At 42.9% G+C, this 23,646-nt stretch overlaps 1 protein-coding gene across 3 annotated transcripts; it reads left to right on the forward strand.

Moving 5' to 3' along the window:
• Positions 1 to 23,636, forward strand: LOC132819484 (transcription factor Ovo-like 2). Of its 3 annotated transcripts, XM_060831018.1 has the most exons (5): positions 1 to 217; positions 438 to 569; positions 1,819 to 2,021; positions 3,005 to 3,191; positions 22,621 to 23,635. In XM_060831018.1, exons 1-5 carry the CDS (start codon positions 190 to 192, stop codon positions 22,926 to 22,928), a joined length of 858 nt encoding a protein of 285 aa, XP_060687001.1. In that variant the 5' UTR covers positions 1 to 189; the 3' UTR covers positions 22,929 to 23,635. The 3 variants fall into 3 exon arrangements, with proteins under 3 accessions (XP_060687001.1, XP_060687000.1, XP_060687002.1); XM_060831017.1 differs by lacking the exon at positions 1 to 217 and having other exon boundaries at positions 302 to 569; positions 22,621 to 23,636; XM_060831019.1 differs by lacking the exons at positions 1 to 217; positions 438 to 569 and adding an exon at positions 636 to 1,028 and having other exon boundaries at positions 22,621 to 23,631.
• Positions 23,637 to 23,646: the final 10 nt, after the last annotated feature.

Genomic DNA, 23,646 nt, shown 5'->3' on the forward strand with positions numbered 1-23,646 from the left:
GTCTGCCATCAAATTTGAGTTTTGGAAGATCATGCGGGTGGGGGAGGCTGGGGTGTGGGAAGCTCCATAAACGTCTAACATTGTCGGCGGTGGACCGTTCCCCTCCCTCATGGACGGGCCAGCCCTCGCACAGAGGGTGGCTGATAATGATCTCAGATTTCATCTTCAGAGGAAGGGCTGCTTGCTGCAATGCCCTCCCAGGCATTCTCCGAGCCAGGTATGTGTGCATCCCCACTGGTTCGGAGCAGGCAGTGCGCACACCCGTACAGCAGCCTCTTTTTTTAAAAAAAAACACCCCCCCCCCCCCCAGCAGCGATGTCCGCAACGGCTTGAAAGAAAAACATGGGGCAGGATGAGAGGACAGGGAAAGGGAAACCGTGAAAGATTAATGTTAGCATTGCTCGGTCGGTTTGTGATCATCTCTGTTATTTCTTCAGGTGAACAAAGTCTCCTCCAGGTAATGTTGAAAAGAGAACAAAGGGTCTGCGCGCAGTTGGTCGTTTTGCAAACCCTCGGTGTGCGGGAGAGGCAGGGAAACCAAGGCGAAGCTGCACCAACCGGTCTAACAGGTACAAGGACTTGTTGACACCGTTATTTTCTCAGCACGCATGCGCCCTCCTAAATTTCCTGTTGTATTTTCAATTCCTGGAGCAAACTTTTTTTCCTGTTACGGCAAAGGTAGCTGGTCAGGTGAGAGTGGGGTTTAATCTGAACCCCCTGTCTCTGCTCCCTATATATACATACACACACCAAACAGTGCGTTCAGAGAGATTAAGGAGCAAAACCGCCGGCTGTTTTTTTATGTGGAAAACACCTGGAACTTGCTGAGGGAGGATCCGGTTCGGATGAAAAGGAAGGGGTCAGGTGGAAACAGGAGGGACTCCGGCTCCTTGTCTCCCCTCATCGCCGCCTGCCCGGTGCCTACACCATGCCCAGAGCTTTCCTGGTCAAAAGAAAAGAGCCTTACCCGGAGATCCGAGACTGGAATGAGCTGCCAGACGAAGAGAGAGCCGACACCTACATACCAGGTAGCAGGGAGAGTCTGAAAAGCGAACAGGTTAGACCAGGGTATGGAGGAGAGACAGAGGGAAGTTCAGAGAGTGGGAAGCAGAAACTGGGAGGGGAGGACAGAAAAGTCTAAACAACTTTTTTTTAAAAAAATAAAGTCCCTTCTCTATGGGATCATAGGAAGGGGTTGTGTTCCACACGCAGTACAAGGTGCAATCTCTGTCGAAAACTGAGAAGCAACGGACCAATTCATCCGCTCGCAAGGTTAAAAATCATCTTTTATATGGAGACACGCTTCCCTCTCCTGAGGAGGCACTATACTTTGAAAGGTCGTGTATTTTAGTTTAAAAGCATGCTCCCGGATTCAGGAATCCGGGGGGGGGGGGCAAACAAAAGATAGGCAGCATGTGTTTGCATTACAGGGTGTACTCAGCGTTCCTCCTGATTCCATCAGTCATCAACCTGTTAGCAGCACCCAGGCAGGCTCCCAGGTTTCCGAGCGGGGCCTCGCTGCTACCTTTAGCTGCACCTTCCCAGTGTAAACATAACGGAACCCGAGCTCCGTCTCTCTCTTCCCACCACCGCTCTTGAGAAAGGGTATTATGTTGCATTCCTAACAGTCAAACGCTGATAAGACAGGCTCGCGGAGTCAGGCAACACCCCAAACTCAAACAAGCCAAGAAGGGAGGAAAAACAAAGTCTTAGTTCATTGTTTAAACTTGCCTAACACATGAGCTCCCCATCCATACACCCTGCTGGATGACCAGGCTATTGTGTAAAGTCTTTATTTTTTCTCTCTCTCTCTTTCAGTCAATTTGAGCTGCTTTCTGAGTTACGAAGAAGAAAGCAAGACCCAGGATCCACCACCCGGAACAACTGGTTTGGACAAACTGCTGAACGATTCAAGCGAGCCCCGCCTCCTCTACAAGACCGAACCGGACCAGGAGAATGCGGAGGAGCAAGTTCTGGCACCGGAATGCAAAAAGCGCAACGTCTTGCGAACGAAAATCAAGGTGAGCCGGCTCTGCTTAGACTCCGGTTAATCATTACAAGGCGAGATTAGCACAGAGAAAAACCACTTGGCCGGTGTACGGTACGAGACCCCGATTGAGAGCTATTGGACATGTAGACGAACAGTTTGAGAAAAATTACATTCGCTGCCTACTTTAAATAGAATATAGCAAAAACATGGTCAGCAAAACGAAATAGTATGATTCCAGTTTATACATTATTTTAACTACATTACAAACATGATTTCACGCCTGCATTATTTTAAATTCAACATAATGTACACATTGAAATCACTAAAATACACATTATTTCAGAATACATTAAATCAAGTGTAAAACAGTTATTTCAGATTATATTGTAACATATTGTGTGATAAACAAACATTACACTTTCAGACACCATGTCTTTATACGTTATTTTTTCATGTTTAATTATTAACTTATGATGAGGCAGTATTTTGTATATAATGTACGTACTGTATGAAATTTAAAAGGCCATGTAAAATTTACATTGTTATTGTGCACTGCCACCCTACTTGATTGATAAACATACTAACGTAACAATCCTTCTTAAATATACGATTAACATAGAGAATATGGATACTAGTAGGGGTATCAACTTATTTGAAATATAACGTTGACTTTTTTTCAGGGGAAGATGATCAAAAACTATTCTAGTTGCACAGCATATATTACTCTGGTATCCAAAAGTCTTATTGCTTGCGGTATGCAAATGTAGTCAAATCCAAAAGTATTCAGTCAGGTATAGTCTAAAATCTGGAACAACTTCGGCAAGGTCACAACTAACTTCGTTTTTATTTCGACTTTTATTTAGACAGTTATTTCAAAACTTCTGGGGCAAGGGAAGAACCCTATCGTGTTTTTTTTTTGTTAAGTGCCTTTAGGGTCGCTGTGTCTACGGGCGCTGCTGAATCTAACGGTGTGTCTAATTCAGGCTTTTGTCTGGCTCTTGCCCCCTCTCAAAGATCACCACTGGGGAATGCAGCGACGCCACCTTCCGCTGCCAGGTGTGCAGCAAGGGCTTCCGGCTACAGCGCATGCTCAACCGGCACCTGAAGTGTCACAGCCAGGTGAAACGTCACCTGTGCACGTACTGCGGCAAAGGCTTCAATGACACCTTCGATCTGAAGAGGCACGTCAGGACGCATACTGGTACGTCATCCGTAAACTACGCCCATATGCCTGCTGGGATTTGTAGTTCCGCTCCCGTTTGCTCAGCTGGTTGAGCATGGTCAATAATTCGAATAGCAGACTGGCATCGGTTACGGTGCCAAGGAGAGAAATTGTTTCATAAATAAGAGATATTGCGTCACACATTTAGAAACAGGCCCTACGGCCCATATCTGTGCTAGCTTACAAACTGCAAACTACACAAAATGGATTCATTTACCTGCACCTGGGCCATAGCCTACTGTGCGCTGGCGTTTTAAGTGCTCATCCAGGTGCATCTTCAAGTTTGTGAGAGTAGCTGCTTCCACCATCCCCTCAGGTAGCATGTTCCGTATGTCTACTGTTCTCTTGGTGAAAAATGCTTTCTCAGGTCTCCTGTAAATCACTTGCTCCTCAACTTAATCTTATGCCCTCTGATCTTAAACATGTACCCAAGGATTCTATAAGTTTTGCTTAATAGCTGTTTCAATTTGCCTGGCCACCTTCAGAGTTACAGGTTATAACTGTACAAGACATTGATAAGCCATTATTGGAGTATGATTCTGGTTGCCCTCCTATACGAAGCATGTTATTAAACGGGAAGAGGTACAAAAAAGATTTACAAGAATGTTACCAAGACTGGAAGGTTTGAGTCATAAGGAGAGATTGGGTCTTTACTGAGGCATTGGGGTGATCTTGTAAAGGTTTACAAAATCATGAGGAGCATAGATAAGGTGAATAGCCACAGTCTTTCCCCCAGAATAGGGGTGTCAAAAACTAGAGGACATAGATTTAAGGTGAGATGGGAAAATTTAAAAATTACCAAAGGGGCAACATTTTCACACAGTGATATATGAACCCAGTTGCCAGAGGAAGGACCAATTCAGTTGAGGAAACCTCTTCAGCATGGAAAAGTTGGGCCAAAGGGTTTTTTCCATGCTGTATGACTATGACTCTAAAAGTCGAGGAGATTGGATCTCAACTCATTAGAGGTTGAAAGAACATTAAAGGGGCTTGACAAAGTCATTACTGAGATGCTGTTTCCTCTGTGTGGGTGAATCTAGAAAAAGATGGAGGTAAGTAGACATTTATTCTTCCATAGCATTATTAATCTTTGAAATTCTGTAAAGAGAGCAGTAGAGGCAGGACCATTGAATATATTCAAGGCTGAGTTAGACAGCTTTTTGATCTATTACAGAGTCAAGGACACGAAAGTAGAGTTGAAGCCCCAATCAGGTCATATTGAATAGCAAAGCAAATTTCAGAGGTTAAAAGCCCTCCACCTGTCTAATTTTCTGTATTAAATTGTGTTCCCTTTCACACTCTCACAATGCATCAAAACACTTTACAGTACTTTGGAAAAGTCAAAAAGCGTGGCACTGGAAAAGCACAGCAGGTCACGCAGCATCCGAGGAGCAGGAGAGTCGATATTTTGGGCATGAGCCCTTCATCAGGAATATGGCGGGGGAAGGAGGAATAGAGATAAATAGTGGTAGAGCTGGGGTGAAGGTAGATGGGAAGGCGACAGGTGGATGCAGATGGGTGGCGTAATTGTGATAGGTCGGTGGGGAAGGGTGGAGCGGATGATGGGAACGAAGATGGACAGGTCAAGAGGTTGGTGCTAAGTTGAAGGGTTGGATCTGGGATGAGGTGGGAGGAGAGGAGATTTGGAAATGAATGAAGTTGATGTTGATGCCGTGTGGTTGAAGGATCCCATAGAGGTGTTCTTCCTCCAGCTGGTGGGTGGCTTTGATTTTGCAGTGGAGGCGGCCCAGGATTTGCATGTCCTTGGGGGAGGGGGAGTTGAAGTGGTCAGCCACAAGGCGATGGAGTTGTTTGATGCGTGCATCCCAGAGATGGGGTTCAGGGTTCAGACAGAGCAGTGGAGGGATACAGGATAGCCAGAAGGGACCTGAAGAAAGGGATTAGGAGAGCTAAGAGAGGGCATGAAAAATCCTTGGCAGATAGGATCAAGGATAACCCCAAGGCATTTTATGCGTATGTGAGAAACATGAGAATGACGAGAACGAGGGTAGGTCCAATCAAGGACAGTAGTGGGAGATTGTGTATTGAGTCGGAAGAGATAGGAGAGGTCTTGAACAAGTACTTTTCTTCAGTATTTACGAACGAGAGGGACCGTATTGTTGAAGAGGAGAGTGTGAAACGGACTGGTAAGCTAGAAGAGATACTTGTTAGGAAGGAAGATGTGTTGGACATTTTGAACAACTTGAGGATAGACAAGTCCCCTGGGCCTGACGGGATATATCCTAGGATTATGTGGGAAGCAAGAGAGGAAATTGCTGTACCGTTGGCAATGATCTTTTCGTCTTCACTGTCAACGGGGGTGGTACCAGGGGACTGGAGAGTAGCGAATGTTGTGCCCCTGTTCAAAAAAGGGAATAGGGATAACCCTGGGAATTACAGGCCAGTTAGTCTTACTTCTGTGGTAGGCAAAGTAATGGAAAGGGTACTGAGGGATAGGATTTATGAGTATCTGGAAAGACACTGCTTGATTAGGGACAGCCAGCACGGATTTGTGAAGGGTAGGTCTTGCCTTACAAGTCTTATTGAATTCTTCGAGGAGGTGACCAAGCATGTGGATGAGGATAGAGCAGTGGATGTAGTGTACATGGATTTTAGTAAGGCATTTGATAAGGTTCCCCATGGTAGGCTTATGTGGAAAGTCAGGAGGCATGGGATAGAGGGAAATTTGGCCAATTGGATAGAAAACTGGCTAACCGGTCAAAGTCAGAGAGTGGTGGTAGATGGTAAATATTCAGCCTGGAGCCCAGTTACAAGTGGAGTTCTGCAGGGATCAGTTTTGGGTCCTGTGCTGTTTGTAATTTTTATTAATGACTTAGATGAGGGAGTCGAAGGGTGGGTCAGTAAATTTGCAGATGATACGAAGATTGGTGGAGTTGTGGACAGTGAGGAGGGCTGTTGTCGTTTGCAAATGGACTTAGATATGATGCAGAGCTGGGCTGAGGAGTGGCAGATGGAGTTCAACCCTGCCAAGTGTGAGGTTGTCCATTTTGGAAGAACAAATAAGAAAGCGGAATACAGGGTTAACGGTAGGGTTCTTAGTCAAGTGGAGGAACAGAGGGATCTTGGGGTCTATGTACATAGATCTTTGAAAGTTGCCACTCAGGTGGAGCTTGTAAGAAGACCTATGGTGTATTAGCGTTCATTAGCAGAGGGATTGAATTCAAAGAGTCGTGAAGTGATGATGCAGCTGTACAGGACTTTGGTTAGGCCACATTTGGAGTACTGTGTGCAGTTCTGGTCGCCTCACTTTAGGAAGGATGTGGAAGCTTTGGAGAGGGTGCAGAGAAGATTTACCAGGATGTTGCCTGGAATGGAGAATAGGCCGTACGAGGATAGGTTGAGAGTTCTCGGCCTTTTCTCGTTGGAACGGCGAAGGATGAGGGGTGACTTGATAGAGGCTTATAAGATGATCAGAGGAATAGATAGAGTAGACAGTCAGAAACTTTTTCCCCGGGTACAACAGAGTGTTACAAGGGGACATAAATTTAAGGTGAAGGGTGGAAGATATAGGGGAGATGTCAGGGGTGGGTTCTTTACCCAGAGAGTGGTGGGGGCATGGAATGCGCTGCCCGTAGGAGTGGTAGAGTCAGAATCATTGGCGACCTTTAAGCGGCAATTGGATAGGTACATGGATGGGTGCTTAATCTAGGATAGATGTTCGGCACAACATCGTGGGCCGAAGGGCCTGTTCTGTGCCGTATTGTTCTATGTTCTATGTTCTAGATGTTCCCTGAAACGCTCTGTGAATTGGTATTCTGTCTCACTAATGTAGAGGAGACCACACTGAGAGCAACAATGCAGTAGATAAGGTGGGTGGATGTGCAGGGGAGTCTCTGCCGGATGGGATAGGTGTGGGTACAGGTTTTTCACCTCCTGCGGTGGCAAGGAAAGGCACCAGGTGTGGAGGGTGGATTGGTAGGGGCGTGGACCTAACAACAGAGTCACGGAGGGAATGGTCTCTGCAGAACAAAGATAGGAATGAGGAGCGAAATATATCCTTGGTGATGAGTTCTATCTGTAGGTGGCAGAAATGGATTAGGATAGTGTGCTGTATCCAGTGATTAGTGGGGGGGAAGGTGAGGACCAGGAGGATTAGATCCTTCCTATGGTTGGAGGAGTGGGCTTTGAGGGCGGAGGTGCAAAAAGTGGTGGAGATGTGCTGGAGGGAATTATTGATCATGTGGGAGGGGAAATTATGGCCCCTGGGATAGGAGGACATCTTGGATGTCCTGGAATAGAATTGCTCCTCCTGGGAGCAGATGTAGCAGGGGAATTGGGAGTAAGGGATTGTCTTTTTTCAAGAGGGAATGGGAGGAGGTGTAGTCAAAGTAGCTGTGGGAGTCAGTGGGTTTGAAATAGATGTCCATTTTGAGCCAGTCACCAGAGTTGGAGACAGAGAGGTCCAGGAAAGGGGAAGGAGGTGTTGGAGGTGGACCATGTGAACTTGAGGTCAGAGTGAAAGGTATGGGTGAAGTTGATGAACCATTCAACCTCCTTGTGTGAGCATGAGACGGCACTGATACAGTCATTGATGTAATGGAGTAAAAGGTGGGGGATGGTAACTATAGAAGATGGTCTGTTCCACGTACCCTACAAAGAGGCAGGCATAGCTGGCCCACGTGGGTACCCATGGTTACCCCTCTGGTCTGATGGAAGTGGGAGGATTCTAAGGAGAAGTTGTTGAGGGTGAGGACAAATTCCACCAATCAAATGAGCGTGTCAATGGAAGGAGACAGGTTACATTAGTGGGAGAGGAAGAAACAGAGGGCTTGTAGGCCTTTGCTGTTGGGGATGGAAGTGTATAGTGACAGGATGTCCATGTTGGGGGCTGGGGAAACAAAAATCTTGGAGGAGGTTGAGGGCATCCGTGGTGTCCTGAACATATGTGGGGAGTTCCTGAACCAAAGGGAACAGGACAGAGTTGAGATATGAGGAGGTGAGTTCAGTGGGACAGGAGCATGCGGAAACAATAAGTCAATCAGGGCAGTTAGATTTGTGAATTTTGGGTAAGAGGTAGAATCGGGCGGTGCGGGGTCGGGGAACTGAAGTTGGAGACTGTGGATGGGAGATTGCCTGAGGTGATGAGGTTGTGGATGGTTTGGGAGGTGATGGTTTGGTGATGAGAATGGGGTTGTGGTCAAGTGGGTAGTAGGAGGAGGTGCCAGCAAAATACTTTTGAAGTTCAGTCACTGTTGTAATATAGGAAATGTGATAGCCAATTTGTGCAGAGCCAATATTGCAAGCCAACCTTACCATCAAAACTTGCAAATAACGGAGGGAAAGAGTGCTATACTGATATGTGACTTGCATTTGGCTCCAGTAAGGGGTCAATACCCACATGAAAAGAGGGGTAGAAATTGGTGAGGGAAGATTAAAGGCAAAACAACCAGAATGTATACTCAGTAATTGTATGAATTGTTTTATCTGATATTTTGTTATTCGGATGGCAGATATTTCATTGGGTTTTACATTTCTAACTTTACCGTGCCTGTGCGGATCATGGTTAAAATAGATTTGTTTTTTTGATTAACTTGATAGGGTTTTCTGGTGAAGTTATTCTATCATGAAAATAAAAAAAAACACAAGTACAAGCAAAAAAAATCTATACAACACAAAGCAAACTCTTCCAACAACATTTAATAATACAAAAAGGTCAGTAATAAATGAATAATCATGTAGCACAAACCAAATAATCATCATCAAACAGCAGTTAGTTTTCCAAGAAATATAAAATAATCTGAATGGATTAAATACCAGTCAGGTTGATGTGAATTCCTAGAAACTTTGCAACAAGCTCAAAGTCTCAATGGAAATTAATTTAATACTATGCTGGAATACTCACCACTTACTGGGATGGGTGCAGCTGCAGTAGGACCCAGGCTGTTTGCTTGATCTGTGTTACTATCACTGAATGTAACATCCATCCTAACACCAACAGTTTGCCATGGTTGTAGTATATACGTTGGTTACACTACGGTATTTCACCAATTTAACTATGAAAGACATTCACTACCATAGGGATTGAGAGCAATTCTACATGGATAATCAATTTATGAAATAAAGAAACAGCTTGATATATTATATGACCTTGGAACAGCTCAAATCAACTTAAAGTTAATTAAATACTTTTGAAGTATAATTGCTCATGAAAAAATACAATAGATAATTTGCACACATCAATCTCCTACAAACAGCAATGTAATAATGATCGGATAACAATTCTTATTATTCAGTAGTCCTTTTGAAGTACAGACTTGAGTGTAGCTTAAAAAATACATTTTGTTGAAGCATTTTATCTTGCATTCATTGGGTAACATGGCCCTATTCTCTGCAGACAGAATATGTACATATATAGCATTCGCTGTAACTCAACAAAATAGGTGAAAGTCTATCTAATTCCTCAAGACAATTCCTTGATTAGTCAACCTGTCTGGTTAAAATTTAAACAAAGCCCAGCTGTTAACTGTCAATCATCAAAAAGGTACATTCTGAATGATAACAGAGTCCACTTACTGACCATTCTTCTCTGACAGTATGAATGCAATTTTCTCCTTTTAAATTTGTATTGTTGTGAATTGTCTCGATGACTACAAGATATGTTTCTTTTTCAGCAATATTGTAGTGATGTTGGTTGAAGGATTAATAATGGATCTAGTTCAGTCATCTAGTTACAATCACTGATCACAGTGATATCTCAGATCAGTAAAGAACACGTAAATACATCTGGTTAATTCTGGAGTTCTTGAAACAAAAAAAACTGCCTCTGCCCCGTCTCTTTGAACTGGTTTTCACTTAGATGGTATTTAAACTGGCTGGTACAATGATGGTACTGAAGTTATTAGGTCATATCTTCCATTGTCATCTAAATTGTTCACTTGCCATTTTCTGCTGAAATCTGCATGACTTCTGCTGAAGCCGTACTCACATTTTCATGAGGAACTGGAAGTGCCGCCCTTAAACTTGGGTCTTCAGTTTATAGAATCATGCAGCACAGAAACAGACCCTTCAGACCAACTCATCAATGCCGACCCAAGTTTCCCAAACTAAACTAGTCCCACTCACCTGCATTTGGCCCATATCCCTCTCAACCTTTCCTATTCCTGTCTCCAAATATCTTTTCACGGTTGTACCTGTACCTGCATCTACCACTTCCTCTGGCATTTCATTCAACATACGAATCATTCTGTATGTGGAAAAAGTTGCCTCTCTGGTCCCTTTTAAATTTTTCTCCTCTCACCTTAAAAATATGCCCCCTAGTTTTGAACTCCTCCACCCCAGGAAAAAGACCTTTTCCTTTGCTGTTCACCTTATCTTTGTCCTCATTATTTTATAAATCTCTTCAAGGTTACCCTTCAACCTCCATGTTCCAGTGAAAAAGGTCCCAGCCTCTCCTTATGACTCAAACCTTCCAGTCTCGGTAACATCCTTGTAAACCTTTTCTGAATCTTTTCCAGTTTAATAATATCCTTCCTGCAGCAGGACGACCAGAACTGTACACAGTACTCCAATTGTAGCCTCACCAATGTCCTATACAACCTCAACATGACATCCTAACTCCTATACTCCAAGGTCTGAGCAATGAAGGCAAGTGTGCTAAACATTGCCTTAACCACCCTGTCTACCTGTGACACAACTTGCAAAGAACTATGTTCCTAAACCCCAAGGTCTCTGTTTGACAACACTACCCAGGGTGCTACAATTAACTATGTGAGTCCTGCCCTTGTTTGCATTACCAAAATTCAATACCTCACATTTATCTAAATTAAACTCCATCTGCCACCTCTCAGCCCATTGGACTAACTGATCCAGATCCCTTTGTAATCTTGAATAACCTTCTTCACTGTTGACTATATCACCAATTTTGATGCCATCTGCTAACCCATCCAAATTGGTTTATATAAATAACAAACAACAGTGGACTCCGCATCGATTCCTGTGGAACACGGCTAGTTACAGGCCTCCAGTCCAAAACACAACCCTCCACTACCATCCTCTGTCTCTTACTATCAAACCAATTTTGCATCCAATTGACAAGCTCATCCTGAACCCCCATGTAATCTAACTTGACTAATCAGTCTACAATGTGGAATCTTGTTAAAGGCTTTACCAAAGCTCACATAGACAACATCTATCACTCTGCTCTCTTAATTCTTTTTAGTTAAGTCCTCAAAATTGAGTTTGTGAGACATGATTTCCCATGCACTAAGCCATGCTGACTATCCCTAATCAGTTCCTGCCTCTCCAAATGCATGTAAAATCCCATCTCTCAAAATCACCTCTAACTTACCCACCACTGATGCTAGACTCACTGGTGTGTAGTTCCCAGGCTTCTCCTTACAGCCCTTCTTTAAAAAAAGGCACAACATTAACTATCCTCTAGTCCTTCAAACTCAGCAGTGGCTATAGATGAAATAAATGTCTCTACTTGGGGTCCCACAATTTCTTCTCTAATTTCCCACAGTATCCTGGGATAGACTTGATCAGGTGCCTGGAGATTTATCCACCTTATGTTGCTTAAGACCTCCATCACCTGCTTTTCTGCGGTGTGGATGATTTTCAAGACATCAATAGTTATTTCCCTAGTTCCCTAGCCTTTCTGTCTTTCTCCACTGTAAAGACAGACATGAAATATTTGTTTAGTATCTCTCCCATCTCCTGTGGTTCCACACATAGACTACTTTGTTGATCTTTAAGGGGCCTTATTCTTTCCCTAGTTTCTATGTTGCTCTTAATGTACTTGTAGAATCTCTTTGGATTATCCTTAACCTTATCTGCCAAGGCTATCCCTTTTCGCTCTCCTGATTTCCTTCTTATTCATTAATCCCTACATTCATTATACTCTGCAAGAGAGTCACTTGCTCTCAGTTATCTAATTCTAAGATAACGCTCTTTCTTATTCTTGACCAGAGCCTCAATATCTTTGTTTATCCATTGTTCCCTACTCTTACCAACCTTATCTTTAACTCAAACAGGAACGTTCTCAATGACAACAATTAGAGTCCACTCACTAACCATTCAGTACTCTTCTCTCAAACAGTATAAATGCTTATTTTCTCCTTAAATTGGAGCATGCTTCCGAATTCTTGTTATTTCACTTTTGAAAGCCTCCCACTTGCCAGATACCCCTTTACCTGCAAACAGACAACCTAATCAACTTTTGAAAGTTCTGGTCTCACATCATCAAAATTTTCCTTCTCTAGTAGGTACATCTACATAATAATAAAGAAAATGTACTTGAACACACTTAAATTCCTCACCATCCAAACCTTTAACACTATGGCACTCCCAGTGTATCCCCCTACTATTGCAAACTTATTATTCGTACATATACCTGAGGTCTCTCTGCATATGTGCTTTTTAGTTTCCCACTGACTATTGGGGGCCTACAGTATAATCCCATCAAGGTGATCAACCCTTTTCTTTTTTCTGAGTTCCACCCATATAGCTTCACTGGACGATTCCTCAGAAATACCCTAAGTACAACAGTAATTTAAAAATACCATTCCTCCTCCTCTCTTGCCTCCTTTTCCATCCTTCCAATAGTATCTAAACCCACGTTTCTGTAATAGTTATGATATCCTAGTCCCTTGTCCTCCTTCCATGCCCTGAGTTCATCTGCTTTATCTGTAAAACCCATTGCATTGAAATAACTGCAGTTAGTTCTTCAGAGTTACTTGTTCTCTGATTTGCTGTTGCCTGCATTTTCTAATTAAGTTGCTATCTTTAATTTCAGAAGAATTTGTTCTCACTACTACTTAGTCCCCACTCCCCATCTCACCTTTCCCTAAAGGTTCCCAAATAGAACTAGCCAATATCCCCACCAGGATATTGGCCACCCTCCAATTCAGGCGAAACACATCTCTTTTCTACAGGTCTCTTCTGCCCCAGAAGAGATCCAATGATCCAAAAATCTGATTTCCTGCCCTCTGCACCAGCTCTTCAGCCACTGATGTATCTGCCCTATCTTCTTATTTCTACTCACAAGCATGTGGCACCAGGAGGTTCTGCTTTTTAAATCTCCAACCTAACTTTCTGTATTCACTCTACAGAGCCTCAACCTTTTCCTGACACCTTTTCAACGTGTACAATTTCTAGCTTTTTATTCTTCTCTCTAACAATATTCTGTAACTGCTTTGAGATATCCTTGACCTTGGCACCAGGGTGGCAACATACCATGTTGGTTTCTCACTTTTGGCCACAGAACCTCCTTTCTGTGCCTCTGACAGAAGAGTTCCCTATAAATTACTCTTTTGAACCTTGACAAACCCTGCTTAACAGAAAATTGGTGCACAAGATTTGGATCCCAGTTCTATTTTCCTTTGAAAGACTATTCCCCAGAACAGTACCTGAAACGGTATATCTGTTTGAGAGAGAGGAGTAGCCACAGGAAACTCCTGTACTACCTTCCTACCAGTCCTGACAGTCACTATCAATCTGACTGAACCAGTGGTATGACCACCTCTCTAAGTCGACCAACCATCATACTGAGCCTTCGGAATGCTCCCCCGTGACTGCCTTCATTTTCAGCAGCAGTGGGAGCAGCGAGAGCGAGGACCTGGGGGCTGCCAGGAAGGTAATTTAATGCTTTAATAACTCACCTCGTGAATAGCACATACCGAGCAGGAGTAGACATGGGATGGCTGTGTAAGTGAGGTTATATATTTGGGCAGTGTCTCCAATCCAATGTCCTCCTCTAACCAAACCAAAAGGTTACTAGTTTTGTTTTTTCAGTAGTCTCTTTGGGAATTCAGAACAGTGGGAATGGATATTAGGGCAGTTGAATGCTCCTCCTGTAGAATGTGGAAAGTAAGGGTCACCACTAGTGTCCCTGCTGTCTTCATCTGCAGGAATTCACCCAACTCCAGCTCCTCAGAAATCGCATTTGGGAAACTGGAGCTGGATGAACTTAGGATCATTCGGGAGGCTGAGGGGGTAATTGAGAGGAGTTACAGAGAAGTAGCCACACTTCAGGTATGGGAAAAAGGCAGATGGGTTACAGTCAGGGCACAGAAAGGGAACAGGTAGACAATGCAAGGATCTTTTGCTGCCATTCCTCTCAATAACAAGTATACCATTTTGGATACTGTTGGGGGGGATCTTACTGGTAAGCCATAGGGTACAGGTCTCTGACACAGTGTCTGTCCCTGTTGCTCAGAAGAAAAGGAAGGAGATGAACAGAGCATTAGTCACTGGGGACTCCATAGTTAGGGGGACAAATTGGAGATCCTGTGGGAATGAGAGAGACTCAGTGGGTGTGTTGCCTCCCAGGTGCCAGGTCTGTGCTGTTTCGGATTGTGTTTTAGGGATCCTTAAGGGGGAGGGGAGCAGCAGGCACCAATGACATAGGTAGGAAAAGGGATGGGAATGCAAGGCAGAATTTTAAGAAGCTCGGGTGGAAGTTTAGAGCTAGAACAAACAGATGTTATCTCTGGTTTGTTACCCCATGTCACATGCTAGCGAGGTGAGGAATAGGGAGAGAGAGCAGTTGAACACATGGCTACAGGGATGGTACAGCTGGAAGGGATTCAGATAACTGGATAATTGGGACTCATTCTGGGCTTTGTGGGACCTCTACAAACAGAATGGTCTACACCTAAACCAGAGGGGTACCAATGTCCTGGGGGATAGATTGGTTAATGTTAATGCTGTTCAGGAGGGTTTAAACTAATTCAGCAGGGGGATGGGAACTTGAATTGTAGCTCCAGTGTACAGGAGGTTGAGAGTAGTGAGGTCATAAATACGGTTTTAAGATTGTGAGAGTGCAGGCAGAAAGGTGGTTTGAATTGTGTCTACTTCAACACCAGAAGGATACAAAATAAGGTGGGTGAACTTGCAACATGGGTTGGCACCTGGAACTTCGATGTTGTGGCCATCTCGGAGACATGGATCGAGCAGGGACAGGAATGACAAGAAAGAATAGGGAAGGTGGTAAAAGAGGGGGAGGTGTGGCATTGTTAGTCAAGGATAGTATTATGGTGGCAGAAAGGATGTTTGATGAGGACTCGTCTACTGTAGTAGTATGGGCTGAGGTTAGAAACAGGAAAGGAGAGGTCACCCTGTTGGGAGATTTCTATAGGCCTCCAAATAGTTCCAGAGATGTAGAGGAAAAGATTGCAAAGATGATTCTGGATAAAAGCAAAAGTAACAGGGCAGTTGTTAACATTTCAAATATGGACTGGAAAAGCTATAGTTTGCGTACTTTAGATGGGTCAGTTTTTGTGTCCAATGTGTGCTACAATCTGACACAGTTTGTAGATAGACCAACAAGAAGCGAGGCCACATTGGATTTGGTACTGGGTAATGAACCGAGCCAGGTGGAGGTAGGTGAGCACTTTGACGGTAGTGACCACAATTCAGTTAAGTTTACTTTAGCAATGGAAAAGGATACATATATACTGCAGGGTAAGAGTTATATCTGGGGGAAAGGCAATTATGATGCGATTAGGCAAGATTTAGGGTGCACAGGACGGGGAAGGAAACTGCAGGGGATGGGCACAATTGAAATGTGGAGCCTGCTCAAGGAACAGCTACTGTGTGCCCTTGATAAATATGTACCTGTCAGGCAGAGAGCAAGTGGTTGAGCAAGGGATCTGTGGTTTACCAAAGAAGTTGAATCTCTTGTCAAGAGGAAGAAAGAGGTTTATGTAAGGATGGGATGTGAATGCTCAGTTAGGGTGCTTGAGAGTTACAAGTTAGCCAGGAAGGATCTAAAGAGAGGTAAAAAAAAGCCAGGAGGGGACATAAGTCTTTGGTAGGTAGGATCAAGGAAAACCCTGAAGCTTTCTATAGGTATGTCAGGAATAAAAGAATGACGAGAATAAGATTAGGGCTGGTGAAGGACAGTAGTGGGAAGTCGTGCATGGAGTCCGAGGAGATAGGAGTGGCTCTAAATAAATATTTTTCCCCAGTATTCACACAGAAAAAGACAATGTTGTTGAGAAGTCCTCTGGGCTGAATGGGATTTATCCTAGGATTCTCTGGGAAGCTAGGGAGGAGATTGCAGAGCCTTTGGTTTTGATCTTTATGTCATTGTCTACAAGAATAGTGCCAGAAGACTGGTGGATAGCAAATGTTGTCCCCTTGTTCAAGAAGAGGAGTAGAGACAACCTGGTAATTATAGGCCAGTAAGCTTTACTTCGGTTGTGGGTAGTGTTGGAAAGGATTATAAGAGATAGAATTTCTAAACATCTGGAAAGGAATGATTTGGTTAGGGATAGTCAAGACGATTTTGTGAAGGGCAGGTCATGTCTCACAAACCTTATTGAGTCCTTTGAGAAGGTGACGAAACAGGTGGATGGGGGTAAAGTGGCTGATGTGGTATATATGGATTTAAGTAAAGTATTTGATAAAGTTTCCCACGGTAGACTATTGCAGAAAATACGGAGACATGGAATTGAGGATGATCGGAAATTGGCTAGCTGTAAGACAGAGGGTGATGGTTGATGGGAAATGTTCATCCTGGAGTTCAGTTACTAGTAGTGTACTGCAAGGATCTGTTTTGGAGCCACTGCTGTTTGTCATTTTTATAAATGACCTGAATGAGGGTGTAGAAGGATGGGTTAGTAAATTTGTGGATGACACTAAGGTTGGTGGCGTTGTGGACAGTGCCGAAGGATGTTGCAGTTTATAGAGGGACACAGATAAGCTGCAGAGCTGGGCTGTGAGGTGGCACATGGAGTTTAATGTGGAAAAGTGTGAGGTGATTCACTTTGGAAGGAGTAACAGGAGTGCACAGTACTGGGCTAATAGAAAGATTCTTGGGAGTGTAGATGAGCTGAGAAATCTTGGTGTCCATGTGCGTAGATCCCTGAAAGTTGTCACCGAAGTTGATAGGGTTGTTAAGAAGGCATACAGTGTGTTAAGCTTTCGTTTTTGGAGAGATTGAGTTTTGGAGCCACGAGGTCATTTTCAGCTGTACAACACTCTGGTATGGCCACATTTGGAGTACTGCGCACAATTCTGGTCTCCGCATTATGTAAAAGATTTGGAAGCATCGGAAAGGGTGCAGAGGAGATTTACCAGGATGTGGCCTGATATGGAGAGAAAGTCTTATGAGGAAAGGCTGCGTGATTTGAGGCTGTTTTCATTAGAGAGAAGAAGGTTGAGAGGTGACTTAATTGAGACATACAAGATGATCAGAGGATTAGATAGGTTGGACAGTGAGAGCTGTTTTCTTTGGATGGTAATGGCTAGCATGAGGGGACATAGCTTTAAATTGAGGGGTGATAGATATAGGACAGGTGTCAAAGGTAAGTTCTTTACACAGAGAGTAGTAAGGACACAGAATGCCCTGCCTGCAACAGTAGTAGATTCATCATCTTTAAGGACATTAAATGGTCATTGGATAGACATATGGATGATAATGGAATACTGTAGGTTAGATGGGCTTTAGATTGGTTTCACAGGTCAGAGCAACATCTAGGGCCTAAGGGCCTGGACTGCATGATAATGTTCTATGAGAGTCTAACTGTCTCTCTAGCTGATTCAAACAGTCAGATATGAGACAGATCCAAACACACTTCCTGAAGACATAGTCTCCAGGGATAGTCAACTGTTCCTTCATCTTTCACATCCGACAGAAGGAGCATACCACTCTATTGACTGCCATAATTGCCCCTTAAAAGTTTGCTGACATGGACTTGTCTAAAAAGACCTCCACTTTTCTCAAATCCAGTGTTGTAGAATGATTGTTGTTCACACACTGTACTGGAAGAACTTAAAGCCTATTTTGTATATTATAACGCCTAAAAGAAGCAGCTCTAGATACAAGTTTTTAAAAAAAAATTTATGCTCCCCTTATTTCTAAGCATGCAAAAGAGAAGAAACAAAAAATCTTAAAACCCAGCACTTGGCTTAATCTCCCCAGCAACCGAAAACAGCCTCCTCCTCAGATCATCTATCAGTATCTGACTCTGAGTAAAGGTATGTCAATCCCTTTGACTCCTAGATTCAGTCTTACAAAAATAATGGGTCCAGAACTTGCTCCCCATCATTATGTAAACCGCTAATAAGGAACCCTCAACAAACATGTTGAAAAGGTCAATATTCCAAATTCCATGCTCACAAAAAGAAATTCATTTTTGGAACTGTTGACACATCCACAAACATATGAACAGGGTTCTCCCGAATTCTGTGAAATTTAATCTCTCCTTCCTGGTGGTTTTTTAAAAGAGGAGTTGGATAAATTTAGGTCTGTCAACTCAACATTGTACAACTTGATAGTGTAGACGAGCAGAGAGATCTCTGTGTCCAGGTACACAGATCCTTGAAAGTTGCCACCCAGGTTGACAGGGTTGTTAAGAAGACATAGTGTTTTAGCTTTTATTAATAGAGGGATCGAGTTCCAGAACCATGAGGTTATGCTACCGCTGTACAAAACTCTGGTGCGGCCGCACTTGGAGTATTGCGTACAGTTCTGGTCCCCGCATTATAAGAAAGATGTGGAAGCTTTGGAAAGGGTGCAGAGGAAATTTACTAGGATGTTGTCTAGTATGGAGGGAAGGTCTTATGAGGAAAGGCTGAAGGCCTTGAGGCTGTTTTTGTTAGAGAGAAGGTTGAGTGGTAACTTAATAGAGACATATAAGATAATCAGAGGGTTAGGTTGGACAGGTCTGGTGACGGTGAGCACGAGGGGGCATAGCTTTAAATTGAGGGGTGATAGATATAGGACAGATGTCGGAGGTAGTTTCTTTACTCAGAGTTGTAAGGGTATGGAATGCTTTGCCTGCAACGGTAGTAGATTTGCCAACTTTACGTACATTTAAGTTGTCATTGGACAGGCATATAGATGTACATGAAATAGTGTAGGTTAGATGGGCTTCAGATTGGTATGACAGGTCGGTGCAACATCGAGGGCCGAAGAGCCTGTACTGCGCTGTATTGTTCTATGTTCTAACTACCTACCTGGCCCCAGCAATGTTCACACCCTCATTCCTGGCATTGTTGGAGAATAAGCAATGTTTATCTCTGATAATTCAGGGACCCCCTTGCTCCCCTACAGTTTAACCTCTCAGCCATCTGTCATTGTTCATAGCCCTCCCCTCCCTCCCTTCCTGTCAATGTTCACCTTCCCAACATTGTTCATTCCCTAACAATGGTCAACCCTCCCCATGGTGTTCAATCAAGGCATCTTCACCACCTCTATCAAGTGCTCACTCCCTCCATTACCCTTCCAGATTCACTCCCATCTGCCCTATTCCCTCCCTACACATCCGTGACAATTCATCAAATTCAGGAATTTCAGAAGCTGTGTCAGAAGAGAGGGTATGAGGTGGGGTGTGATGAACATTTTCCTGAGGGTGGGGAGGAGGTGAATATCTTCGGGGGACAGAGAGGTGAATACTTCCAATAGGGAATGAACATTGTCAAGGTGGAGAGGCCTAGGCAGAATTGGTTACACCACTGTGGTTGCTGATGACTTCAACACTCCAGCTGATTTACTTCAAGCTGGGCTCCTCAAAAGCTAGGAGAAGCTTTAAACAAACCTGTAAATCCTAGAGTCAGTGCAGGGCATATAGCTAACATGTCCATGAGCCATCTGATCACATTATTGTAGGGATCTTTACACCAATTCATACAGGGTAAAACTGGCAAACGGAGGATTAAAATTCACCCAAATCGACAATACCCTTATTATTTCAACTTACCTTTTGTCTATCTGGACAACTTGCAGCTGTTTTTCTTTATATTATGAATTATTTATGCCACTGCTTCTCTCTCTATTTCCCTGTTGAGGCTGTACAAGACATTGGATAGGACAGTTTTAGAAAACTGCATTCAGTTCTGGTCTCCTTGCTAAAGAAAAGATGTTGTTAAACTTGAAAGGGTTCAGAAGTGATGGAGGCTGGTGCAATTGCAACATTTAAAAGGCACCTGGATGGATACATGCATAGAAAGAGTTTACAGGATACGGCCCAAATGCTGGAAAATGGGACGAGATTAATTTAGGATATCTGGTCGGCATGGATGGGTTGGACAAAAGGGTCTGTTTTTGTGCCATACAATTCTATGACTCTCCCTTTTCCTCTTTCATTCTCCTGAGTCCTTCCATGCCCCACTCAGCTGTCTTCTTTCTTTTTCTGGAATAGTCAGTCAGAAATATCTGGTTCAGTGATTGTTTTCCCAACTGATATTAGTCCAGCTCTTGCATACACATTCTCTTCACCAGCCCTATATATAACGATACAATTCTTAGACTCAATTTGTTCAAGTGAATAGGTTAGGTTCATAGAGTCATAGAGATATATACAGCACAGAAACAGACTCTTCGGACCAACCCTTCCATGCCGACCAGATAGCACAACCCAATCTAGTCCCACTTGCCAATACCCGCCCCATATCCCTCCAAACCCTTCCTATTCATATACCCATCCAAATGCCTCTTAAATGTTGCAATTGTACCAGCCTCCTTCACTTCCTCTGGCAGCTTATTCCAGACACGTACCACCCTCTGCTTGGAAATGTTGCCCCTTAGGTCTCTTTTATATCTTTTCCCTCTCACCCTAAACCTATGCCCTCTAGTTCTGGACTCCCTGACCCCAGGGAAAAGACTTTGCCTATTTATCCTATCCATGCCTCTCATAATTTTGTAAACCTCTATAAGATCACCCCTCAGCCTCCGACGCTCCAGGGAAAACAGCCCCAGTCTGTTCAGCCTCTCCTGATAGCTCAAATCCTCCAACCCTGGCAACATCCATGTAAATCTTATCTGAACCATTTCAAGTTTCACAACATCTTTCCAATAGGAATGAGACCAGAATTGCACACAATATTCCAACAGTGGCCAAACCAATGTCCTGTACAGCCGCAACATGACCTCCCAACTCCTGTATTCAATACACTGTCCAATAAAGGAAAGCATATCAAACACCAACTTCACTATCCTGTCTACCTGCGACTCCACTTGCAAGGAGCTATGAACCTGCACTCCAAGGTCTTTGTTCAGCAACACTCCCTAGGACCTTACCATTAAGTGTATAAGTCCTGCTAAGATTTGCTTTCCCAAAATGCAGCACCACTCATTTATCTGAATTAAATTCCATCTGCCACTTCTCAGCCCATTGGCCCATCTGGTCAAGATCCTGTTGTAATCTGAAAACATGTTACAGCGCATTGGCTGGGAATCGAACCCAGGCCTCCCACTTGGCAGGTGAGAATTCTACCACTGAATCCCAATACATCTCATATACTCAATGCATTTTTTTCCCCTCTCATTTTATATTTAAAGAACTATCCAAAAGAATCTCATATAAAAGTCAAGTTCTGATGTTTGGTCAAAAAAAATCGTACATTTTGCATACACCCTGTGTAAAAGTTGACCACAAACTTAAAGCCAAAGAATCCACACTCTGCTCAGATCATGTGCCTTGGAGCTTAATTCTGGCACATCAATAAGATAATTACAGGTAGGAGCGGAAATAGGCCATTCAGCTTATTGACTCTGCTCTGCCATTCATTGAGATCATAGCTGATCCCATAATCTTCAACTCCACTTTCCTGTCTTTTCCCTATAATCCTTGATTGCTTTACCAATGAAAAATCTGTCTACCTCAGCCTTGGATATACTTAATGATGCAGCCTCAACACACCTTTACGGTAAATAATTACACTGATTCATTACCCTCTAAGAAAAGAAATCTGTTTTCATCGGTCTTAAATATGCCATTCCCTGGTCCTAGACTCTCCCACAGAGGATGCTTCATGTATGGAATGAACTGTCAGAGGAAGTGGCAGATGCAGGTACAGTTACAACATTTAAAAGACTTTTGGACAGATACATGAATAGGAAAATGTTTCGAGGGATATGGGACAAATACAGGCAAGTGGGACTAGATTAGTTCGGAAAACTTGGTCCATGTGGATGAATTGGACCGAAGAGTCTGTTTCTGTGACCTATAACTCCATAACTCTGCCAGAGTCCAGCCTATCAAACACCTGCTACCATCAACTCCAAATTCTCCTTAACAAGGTCTTAGTGCCCATCTACATATGTTAATCAATAATACAACAAACACTGGTAACGAGGTGGTTTCCAATCTCTCCAAAACGCTGTGTTGACTTCCCTACTTTTTGACCAGAAATCTAGTCTTAGAAACTGGTCATTTACTTGAGAAAACCTGCTAGTTTCACTTTGTGCTTTAATTTTAAATGGGAAAATCTGATCTGTTTTTCTCTTAAAGCTGCAATTTTCAAGAGAATTAATTTACAATGTTAAGCAAGAATCCCTGTACTGGAAAGAAGTACCAGACTTCTCGTTCTAATCTGTTACTTAAATGCACAGTTTCAGGAAGGGAGGGTATTTTCTTTTGTGGACAAAGATCAGATTTGTAACATAGGCAATTAGCCAAAACTATGTCATTTTAAAATGTCATCTATATTTCATGTGCAGGAATTCGCCCTTATAAATGCAGCCTTTGCCATAAAGCCTTTACACAGAGATGCTCCTTGGAATCACACCTCAAAAAGATCCACGGAGTGACACAGAAATACAGCTACAAGGAGAGGAGGGCAAAGCTCTATGTGTGTGAAGAATGTGGGTTCACAGCCATCAACCAAGAGGACCTTTACCTTCATATGAAGCAAAATCACCCAGAAAACCCACTACTTAAAAAGACTTCAAAGAAGATAGCTGCAGCTCTGCAGAACAAACTCAATTCTGTGCTGCACAACAGTGACGAAAATAAGGATTCTGAATAGGAGCAAAAGAAGAGGCAGTGGTGTCGATGGTGAAGTTTTGATACTTGCACTGCTGGATAAACAAAACATATATGGTTAGTGTGACTGACATAGTTAAACACAGTGGGAAGATTACCTTAAATTGCTGGTGCAAATGAACTGTTTTAAAAATAGTTTGCTGGATATAGCATAGTATACATTTACACTTTTGATACTGATCCAGTATCCTAAAGGGCTACACTTTTAATAAAAAAATCCTTGAGACTTGGGTATTGCTATCAATTCCAGAATCTAAGGTGGTGTAGGGCTGCCTTCTTGAATTGTTATTAATTTGCATACAATCTAGCACAACTTACTAGGCCATTTTAGTTTGCAATTAACCAAAGTCTGAGTTTGAATGGTGCTTTGGGCTTTCAACACTTCTCTGTAGGTTTTGTTCTTTGAAGATATATTTTGTTTACCATTTTTCTTTTTTTTAATTTGTTGGTTCAAGGGTGCATTTTTTTTTCTACAGTGGGATATACTTTATTCATTTGTTGCCTTTTGAATTTAATACATAATTCTATATCAAGGAAAATATTGTGAATTTCCAAAATTGAGTACAGATCTCTTATTTTGATATGGACAATTATCGATACAGATAATTTAATGAATAACATTCCAAAAGGTGTCCTGTATAAACTTCTTAAAAAGACTTTATATTACAAAGAGGAATTGAAATTTATGGTATGCTGTTTTC

This window comes from Hemiscyllium ocellatum, chromosome 10, assembly GCF_020745735.1.
Source record: "Hemiscyllium ocellatum isolate sHemOce1 chromosome 10, sHemOce1.pat.X.cur, whole genome shotgun sequence".
In the NCBI taxonomy this organism is placed as follows: domain Eukaryota; kingdom Metazoa; phylum Chordata; class Chondrichthyes; order Orectolobiformes; family Hemiscylliidae; genus Hemiscyllium; species Hemiscyllium ocellatum.

Bases quoted from the DNA above. Each gene is read 5' to 3' on its own strand.
- LOC132819484 (XM_060831017.1), top strand. From the start codon at position 353: ATGAGAGGACAGGGAAAGGGAAACCGTGAAAGATTAATGTTAGCATTG. The intron at 570-1,818 runs GTACAAGGACTT...TCTCTCTTTCAG, and splicing joins TGCACCAACCGGTCTAACAG to TCAATTTGAGCTGCTTTCTG. The intron at 2,022-3,004 runs GTGAGCCGGCTC...CCCCTCTCAAAG, and splicing joins TCTTGCGAACGAAAATCAAG to ATCACCACTGGGGAATGCAG.